Source organism: Gekko japonicus, unplaced genomic scaffold (genome assembly GCF_001447785.1).
Source record: "Gekko japonicus isolate JY-2015 unplaced genomic scaffold, Gekko_japonicus_V1.1 scaffold1403, whole genome shotgun sequence".
Taxonomy (NCBI): Eukaryota; Metazoa; Chordata; class Lepidosauria; order Squamata; family Gekkonidae; genus Gekko; species Gekko japonicus.
In genome coordinates this window covers 165,630-175,647 of record NW_015174317.1, presented here as the reverse complement: position 1 = coordinate 175,647, position 10,018 = coordinate 165,630, and the positions used below count along the sequence as shown (strand labels likewise).

The following is a 10,018-nucleotide window of genomic DNA, read 5'->3' as shown; positions in this document are numbered from 1 at the left end:
GAGAATTTACATCCTCCTATGAGGTCTTCTGGGTTTCCCACTTGAAAGTATCCTCATTCTAAAATGTATATTGTAGTTTTAGAACCTAATTATTTCTGTATCAGTAGAATTCAAACTCTCTGTTCCCATGGAATCCTTTTTTATATTGATGTGTCTGGCATGTGACCATTGTGTATTGCTGGAAATTCTGGTGCATGGATGTCCTATTTCTTAAGGTCCTGTTTGTTTAAGTTAAAAGAGTTGGCAGGCAGTTTGATTATTATTTTTTAGTTGCAGAATTTTGTGTTTCACCTTTCTGCCCTTGCATAATACAACATAACGAATATAAAACATCATAAAACCATATTTAAAATATAATTTTAAATTAAAATAAAATTTAAAAAAACCCAGCACTAGGGATGCCAGCCTCCAGGTGGGACCTGGGAATCCCCTGGGATTATAACTCGTCTCCAGACTACAGAGATCAGATCCCCTGGAGGAAATGGTTGCTTTGGAGGGTGGTATCTTTGGTATTGTACCCCACCGAGGTCCCCGTCCTCCCCAGGCTCCATCCCTGAATCTCCCAGAGTTTCCCAGCCTGGATCTGGCAGCCCTACCCTCCCATCCTCTGCTGGTGGCCAGGCGGGATCTGGCGACCCCACCTAACTTACATAATTAAAACAATTAAAATATACGTGCAATATAAGAACAGCAATTAAAACATTGATTAGGAAGGAGGGTCACTGAGGGAATGCTAAGCAAAACAAAAAAGTCTTCATCCACTGGCAAAAGACAGCAACAGAAAGGGACAGACAAATCTCCTTCGGGAGAGAGTCCCAGAGTTCTGGTGCCATGACCGAGAAGGCCCTCTCCCAGGTTGCCACCCACCTATTCTCAGAAAGTAGGGGCATCTGAGGCAAGGCCTCCAAAGATGACCTTAATATTCGGGCAGGTTCATAAGGGAGTAGGCAGTCCTTCAGGTAGGCTGGTCCTTCAGGTATGCTGGTCCCGTATAGGGCTTTGAAGGTCAAGACCAGGACCTAGAATTGTGCCCAGAAACAAATTGGGAGCCAGTGTAGATGGACAAAGACTGGGGTGATATGATCCCTACAACCCACTCCACTCAACATCCTGGCTGCAGCATTTTGTACCAATTGAAGTTTCGGAACACTTCTCAAGGGCAGCCCCACATAGAGCACATTACAGTAATCTCATCTAGATGTAAACAGGGCATGCACCACAGTGGCCAGATCTTTTCTGCCCAGGAAAGGCAGACCAGTCTAAGCTGGTAAAAGGCACTCCTGGCCACTATCTAGCAGTAGGCCTGGGTCCAAGAACACTCCAAGACTATGGACCTTTTCTTTCAAGGGGAGTGCAACCCCATCAACAGTGGCTGACACCTTTAATCCTGGGTCAGATTCTCCACCCTCCAGTAGCACTTCCATCTCATCAGGATTACGCTTCCGTTTATTAGCCCACCTCCACTTCAAAACTGCCTCCAGGCAGTCCAGTCCAGAGTTTCTGTAGCCTTCCTGGGATCAGCTGAACATGCTAGACAGAATGGAGTATTGTCCACATACTCATGACAGCCAAGTCCAAATCTCTGGATGACCTCATCCAGCGGTTTCATGTAGACATTAAAGAACATAGGGGACAAGATAGAACCTTGCTGGACCCCAAAGGCCAAGGGGATGAGCATCAGTACTGCAACACCACCTTCTGAAACCTACCCTTCTGGGAGGACCAGAACCACCACAGAAGTGCCTCCCTATCCCAGCCCAGCCAGGTGGTCCAAATGTATGAAGAAATGTAACTTCTAGAGCAGTTGTAGCAGAATGGTTATCAAGAGAGGATATTTTTTATCAACACAGATTAATTAATAAAGTAAGTTTGTTTAATAAAGTCAAATATTTATTTGAGTAAAATTCATGTTACTGAGACCTGAGCTAAAATTTACCATGCACTGGTGAGTGTCACAAAAACTGAATATGCCTTGGAAAGCATCCAACAGGCCTCTTAGAGGATTATTCCCTTATTCGGTACCCTTTGCTATGAATTCTCAACGCTTGTTTTTACCAATAATGACATTATTAGTGAAATCTGCTGAACAGGTCCAGGTACAAAGGGGTGAGAGGTTTCTACAAGTATCATTCTGCAACTATACAGAAAATATGATACCCTCCTTTTGACCCCCAAACTGAGGAAATTGTGCATTGCAACTGGGACACTTCACAGATCAGCTGGTGGAGTAGAGCCTGAAATCTCTTGAGACTTAAAGCACCGTTTTGGGTTGCCATATGAACCCAGCCAGAAACTGAGAGCTTCAATTCTCATTGTGCTGTGGATCTGTTTGCAGTGTACACTATCCTCCTGCATCAGGTGGAATGGCCAATGTTTGTTCAAGGATGCTGATGACATGCCTAGAGCACGCGCTGCTGTGTTCAGGTTGGTTTTGCACTTCTTAATGGTGACCAAACCCTTGCAAAGTACCGTATTTTTCGGACCATAAGACGCACCTGACCATAAGACGCACCTAGTTTTTAAAGGAGGAAAACAGGGGAAAAAACATTCTGAACCCTGGGGCTGTCATTCCAGTTCCTGAACACTCCTGGCACACCCTGGGGCTGTCAATCTACTCTGTGGCCTGTCATTCCAGTTCCTGAACACTTCTGGCACACCCTGGGGCTGTCATTCCACTCTTGGCCCTGCCATTCCAGTTCCTGAACACTCCTGCTCCACCGAAGTAATTTAGGGGAACTGAGTTGTGCAGCTGAATATCTACCAGACATTTGGCAACACACTATCAGTCCTTAACCGGGTTCAGTGTGTCTGGGACTGTCATAGCTGCATAGCCCCAAACTCACAGAGGTATCTAGAGAGTCTATATAAAACTGAAATCACGCTTCACAAGGTTCTTGGCAGCTGTTTATGCAGCTTTATAGAGGAACATTGCAAGCCTACCTGTTCTTCCATCCAGATAGGCCTGAGGTTGTGATGGGAATAGGCACACCTGATTGGGACCTGGTGGTCTAGAATACATTGGGCAGGACTGTAAGCACACTATTTGATATGATCTATTTTTATTTCTTCATTTATGGTACTGTATGTTTTGGTGAGAAATGAAGTATTCGTAGTTCCTGCTGTGAACTTCCATGATTTCTTGTAGTCCTGGATTCTTCTGACCATGCTCATCACAGCAACATCGAAGATTGCAGCTGTGACAGACTGCGCTTTTCAAAAACTTAGAAGTGCTGCACAAACAGCTAAAGAACTTTGAAGGATTAATTCTTCACAGAAATAGAGAGCCTTGAATGACAGGCTGCAGCAGTGATTGGTTAGCATCAGCTGAGCAGAGAGAGACTTTAGAGCTGACTGCTGAGGAGGAGAATTCATTCAGAATTCAGCCCTGACTGAGAGCAGTTTAACACAGACAGGAGAACTGGAGGAAGTTAGCAAGGACCAGAGGGTAGACAGACTCCCATTCGGGCCAAGGAAAGGGGATAGATCTTCTAGAGAGAGAAGCCATTTCTCTACCCAGTCTAAACAGGGAGATAGCTCTGAAGACTGCAAAGATCCCTGGTCTGGTGTGGGTAGAAACTGCCTTTGGAGACCTTAAGTCAGTTAAAAATTTAAGAGAAGTACTGGTGTTTCAAGAGAAGGGGTTTGGGTACTGAAAAGAGTGTACCAGCCTTCTGGAAACCAAAAGAGTCAGAGAATACTCAAAGAAAGTGTGCTAGAGTGTTTGGGAAAACACTGGAACAAAAGCCTCTGAACATAAATATTTAAGTAGCTGTGAATAGCTTAAGAAACTCATTAGCCTGAAACATAAGAACTAAAGTCTGTGCATGGACTGAAATTTGAACCCCTGATTTCACCTGACCTTTCACTTCTATGTTCAATAAAATATTCTGTTAATTTGGAATATAAAAATATCTCTAGGGCCGTTAAAGGGGGCTCCCAATCCTTCCCTCAGGTTCCTGGGCTGAGCAAACAGCCAAAATATTATACTTTGACAGGGTGGGACAGCCAGAGTTCTTCAGGAAAGGGGAAAAAATATTACTAGGGCAGCTCAGTCAGACAGGGAAAGAAAAAAAGGAGGGAAAATCTTGCCTCTGAGGGGAGGGGAGTGGACAGGGGCATCATAGCAGAAAAGTATAGAAAATGAAGATCCTGTTTCCTAGTGCCCCTAGACATTGCTCTATGCATGAATAGCAACATCTATTACTGTAAGAAACATGTGAACTGCATTTTCTTTAGTAACTGGCAGCCCTGGAACATTGTCATACATGTTTTAGCAGCCTCTGGGGCCTAAATTAATGGACGTATCCTGGCACTAGGGTTGCCAAATCTTATTTACTCTCTGAGGGGAGGGGAGTGGCCAGGGGCCTCATAGCCGAAAAGTATAGAAAATGAAGATCCTGTTTCCTAGTGCCCCTAGACATTGCTCTATGCATGAATAGCAACATCTATTACTGTAAGAAACATGTGAACTACATTTTCTTTAGTAACTGGCAACCCTGGAAAATTGTCATACATGTTTTAGCACCCTCTGGGGCCTACGTTAATGGACGTATCCTGGCACATGTGCTGTGGTAGATATTACTTGCCGCTGGTCAGTCTAGATCAGTTGAGAAAGGGAAGGGAATGGTGAGGATGACACTGGGGGGAGCAGAATGGAGCCACGCTTTCTGGAGCCAGGACTCCAGAAAGATCTTAAAATCCTAAATGAATCTGGGGTGGGGGTCCTATAAAACTGAGTATCTTCCCAACCAATTTTGGGGTCCTGTCATCATCACACAGAGCACCATTTTAAATATCTTTAGAATCTGTGTACACCATTTTATACCTGTGTACACCAGAGCACCATTTTAAATATCTTTAGAATCTGTGTACAAAACGAATAAGGTGAGCTTAAAACAAGAAATATTGTAATTATGAATTCTGCTTTATTATTATTATTATTGGGGTTTTCCCCCCACTGGGGTGGTTCTTCAGTATCTTTGAATCCTGTTGCAAACTCATTGTGCTCTGCCTTCTCTTTTCATCAATAGACACTGTGCTAAAACTGGTACAAATATGAATTCAGCTGTAAGGTACAGTTAGAAAAACAGCTGTTTCAGGCTGGATATACCTTTTTGTTTTTTGTGTTGGTCTATTTAAATCCTAAATCTCTGCAGACTTAAGACACACCAGAAAGCTGTTCTGTACAAGCCTCATTGACTTCAGTAGGAGCTGCTCAATAGTGTTTAGGTGTGTAGTGATACAAATATATGTTTTTTTTGTTGTTTTTTTTAAAAACACCAAACAAAACTAGCTAAAAACTGAAAACATCCTAATTTATCTGCAAGTTTGGGAGGGGGCAAAATACGCATTCATTCTTTCTGCAGTTGCTTTTTCATTTCCATAAATGCCTGTAACCACCAAGGCAGCATGAATCTACAGCCATTAGGAGGTAGCTTGGACGTGTTCCTGCAGCACAAAGTTGCGCCTTTGTACAAGTTTAATCTGAAGGCACCTGTCCAACATAAATAATAAAAAAGAACCTTCTAAAAATACCCACGAGAGGAATTAGGTGTGTACCGAAAGCACAGTCCATTAGACTTTTGCTAGCAGAGCCACAGAGAAACAGTTTTTAAAAGAAACATTCCTTTGATTCCCCCCCCCCTTCCCCCTTTTAGGTAATTTTTTCTTCATGCGGTGATTTGGATCTGATTGAGCACCAGACAAGCCTGGTGGCTTCCGAGGACGGAGCACGCGAGCAAGAGAACATGGACGATTCAAACAGCGAGCAGCAGTTCCGAGTCTTTAGGGATTTTGACTTCCTTGATGTGGAACTGGAGGATGGGGAGGTACGGTACATTCTCTCTATAAAAGAACTTTGCTCTTGCCTCAGAATAAGCCACGTTTTAACTCTTCCCAACCATAATATAATGTTCTCTTTCTATTTTAAGCAGAAGTGTAACTGAGCAACTGTAAAACTTGATTTCGAGTGAACTTTTTTCCTCAGGATGTTTACACAGTGTCAATGCAGTAGCCTAAAACTGTCAGGTTACCACACCCTTCCTAACTCCCAGAGTAGTTTACCACACCCTTCCTTACTCCAAAAGTAATTTTTGTTGCTGTTGTTACTCATAACACACTTTAATGCACTCTGCAGAAGCATTCCTGGAAGGCTAAAGCTGGACTTCCTAATGAACGACGCAAATACTGCCATTCCATACATTAAAAACTTTTACATCACTTAGTGTGTTGAAACGTCTGATGTGCCAAACTGTTAAAAATATGCAGGATTTGAATTTATACAGGTTATGCAGCAGAGTTGTTTTAAATTAATCATTTTCCTCAGTGATCTTCTTGAATTCTAAGGGCAGAGGTATGCACATGGGCACATATCCTCCAGCGTTTCACAGATGAAAATAGGAACGCACTTGCAACACCCCAGTTTCCATACCAAGCATTAGTGACCAATTCCCCAATTTCACATCATCGAGATCTCTATTCAGTGTGTTTATGCTGTATTCATTTAGTTTATGATAGTACTGTTTTAATAGTCAGAAGGGGGAGGTTGGCACTTGAGATTAAAGATACGCAGGAGGAACATAGTTGCCCTACAGTCTGTTACGATTGGGTCAAAATGAGCCTCACTGGCATGGCAGCTTCTGCCCTTAATGCTAATGCGTGTGTCTCTGTTTATATGCATGCGCATTAAAAGCAAGACGCATTGACCCATTCCACAGAGAAACCCTGGTGAAGCAGTTGAACCTTGAAAAATGACAACTGTAGCAGATTACACTCACATATATTTAACATGGTATATTTAACAACGCAAAAGTGATCGGCATCTCAAAACAGGCTTCATCTCTGGTAAACAGGAAGAGCTGCACATCTCTCTATAGAATGAAACTGATGGAATCACCAGCACTTAAAAGCCCTGAGGCGGTTTCTACACTGCTCTGCTGTTAGTGATTTCATCATCTTCAGAGAGCAAAACAGGAGCCTGAGGGCATGTAATCAGGCCTTGGCAGGTAAAAGCCTGTGTCAGTTCATCTTTAAGTGGAGCGGCTGCAAGGGCATATTATTCAGCTGACATCATATACTTGAAGGGCAGGGAAGATCTTGTTTTGTTATTTTTTTTAAAAAAATGAATGTATTTTACTGGTGCCACGGATATGTCCCATCTGAGAATTCCATTTTTTTTTTTGGGGGGGGGGGAATCATATTTAGGTTGTGGAGTCCCCTGGATTGTGCTCCAGCTACATTATGCCCCACTCCCACATCTACTTCTGCACAGCAGAAGGGCCAGTGAAAAAGGAAAACTGGGCCAGAAAGGAAAGAGAAGTTCAGAAGGGCATTCTTATCTGCGCAAGTACTTCCATGCCACATACTGCGGCAGTACGCGGTCCCTCTTCTTCTGTGCCCACCTCCAGAGTGTAAATTACTCTCTAGCATGGCCCAAGCTAATCTGGAGAATATTGGGAGGGAGGAATGTGAGAGAAGTGAAACACAAAATAGTTCTGGAATCGGATAGTGCTACAGCCAAATTAGACGTGATGTCTGACTGCCATAGGAACTGACGTTCTCTCCCTGTACTGTGCAATTTTCCTGACCCGGAAATGGCCTCAAGCAGGGATGGATTGGCCATTGAACTGATAGGGAAATTTCCCAGTGGGTCACTGGCAGCCAGAAGCAAGCAAAGTCAAGCCCCAGCGACTCTTCTGGTGCCTTAGGGACCACTTGGCTTGGATGCTTTAGGGTTCATGATGATCAGTATCAGCTTCCCCCTCCCCCCCCCGGGCCATTTGAACTTCTCAGTCCACTTATTTGCCCTTATTTGCCCATTATGTGTAGAATTCAGTGTATGTCTTTTAATTTAAAGAAAATCTAAACAGCATCAGAGTTCTGTGAAGCAAGAAGAGTCACCCTTTATTCTCATTCCATTTGTTAGGAAGGAATTCTGTGTGTTTGTGTGTGCGTGCGCGCAGACATAACATTTCTTAAAGCTGAGTGTGTGATCCTCTTATTAACTTAAGGAAGGCTGTTTTTCTTTAAGTGTCTTCCTCTGTTACAGGCACGGATGCCAGTCCCCAGGTGGGGGCAGGGGATCTCCCAGTTTGGCGGGTTCATGCCCTTTAAATACTTTGGGCATGAGGCAGGGGGGCTGCGTGTGTCTGAACTCCAAGGGGTGAATTCGCCCCTTGGAGTTCAGCCCCCACCCCATTTTTTGCTGAAAGCATTTAAAAGGTGCCTTTAAATGCTTTGAGCAAGAAGGGGGGGGCACCTGAGCTCCAAGCAGCAAATTCACCTCTTGGAGTACAGGTGCGAGGCAGGGCACCAGTCCCCAATGTGATGACATCAGTTTTATGTGATGTCATCATGTTGGGGACGTCCCCTCCCCCTCCAGAAATGCCCCCCAAAGTCCCCCGCTGGGAACTAAGAAGGACCTGGCGAACCTGGTTACAGGAGAGAACAACAGTTCGTGACTATCTTTTGTGTCCTAATGCTTTGGGCAAGGGCCAGGCAAGTCACTTTAGACGTCATTAACTGTTCCATCTGAATGATCTTTTGCTGCTGTTTGTGTGAATTGGAAGGTAGGGCAATTTTTATTTTTTTTTGGAGTTGTATGGATGAAAACCATATTCTCTCCGGTCGTGGGATGCCTGAAATCTCTCTGAGACTGGTGATGGGAAAGACCTCTGCTTGGGACCTTGGAGAATTGAAGATAATAGCAGGCAACATAGATAAATAATCTGAGTCAGTGTCAAGCAGCTTTCCATGTCCCTGTAGTTCTCTATTATTTTTGTTTTAGAAATGGGAAATTGAATCACAAGAAAAGAATCGCTTAGAGGACTGAAGAATAAAGGCTTGGGCAACTGCAGAAAATTGGCCCACTGTCCAGTGTCAGCTACTTCATTGCGGCACACCAGTAATTCTAAAGTAAATGCTTCTTGACAAACAAGAAGCAGCACCTAGGTCTTGGCAAAGAAGCACTAATCTGTAGGACTTGCTGGAAGATGTTGTATGACAGCCATAAAGCATAATAATAGATAAATAAATGGAACATTTTCTGGTAGGGTTCCATTCTTCTGGAAAGGATTGCCACCTAGCTAATATTAAAGAGCCAGGGTGGCTAATATGGCCTTAATGTTGCTGGCTGTCTTTTGACTGAACTCAGTATTTTCACAATGACTTATTTTAGAGTTGTAGGATTTCAGACACTTGGCCAACTGGCCAGAGAACCACTTGCTTGTATGCAGCAAGAAAATGTTTACTTAAATACTGTCTCTGTGCTCTGTTTCCTTAAAAGAGATTCAAATTTCATCTTTGTTGACTTTTGGAAAAAAGAATTTTACCTTTAATTGAATTGCATTTAATTTACTATACCAGAAGTGAACAACCTGCTGGCTACTTTTTAATAATCTGGACTGACGAGAGTTGCCCATCCACCGGAAGGGGATGGAGGGGCAGGGTTGCCAGATACAGGTTGGAAAATTCCTGGAGATTTGGGGATGGAGCCTGGAGAGGACAGGGACTTCGGTAGGGTACAGTGACCCTCCAAAGCATCAACCCCAGGAGAACTGATCTCTGTAGCCCGGAGATGAGCTGCAATTCTGGGGGATCCCCAGGTCCCATCTGGAGACTGGCATCCCTAGGGCTGATTTATTAGCCTCCTGGCAAACATCAGTAACTGCAAATGGGCACTACAAATAAAAGAATTAGACTAATATCACAAAATATAAAACCGACCGCATCATACATCATGTTAAGAGTTTGTCAGTGATGTTGCATCATTCATCAGTAAGCATCTCCGTAAATTTAAGGTGTTTCCAGTCTTATGTTCAAACTGTAAGTGATCTGATCTCTTAGATGTCTTTAAAAGATTTGTAGGAGGCCATGGTTTCCTTTTAACTAAGATCTGAATGTCTCGCAATCCTTCTCCCCTGATTGTAGTAGTATCTTACTTACTACTGCCAGGGGTCATTTCGTAGAAAAAGAGGTGCAGGAGCTCATTAGCATAACTCATTTGCATATGCCACACCCC

General features: G+C 43.5%; 1 protein-coding gene across 1 annotated transcript in view; it reads left to right on the top strand.

The window, feature by feature from the left end:
• FRY (FRY microtubule binding protein) overlaps window positions 1-10,018 on the top strand; it is a 168,086-nt gene that overhangs the window by 124,576 nt on the left and 33,492 nt on the right. The window contains 1 exon segment of the mRNA XM_015424198.1: window positions 5,658-5,828. Within this exon segment, the coding sequence (XP_015279684.1) occupies window positions 5,658-5,828 (171 nt within the window).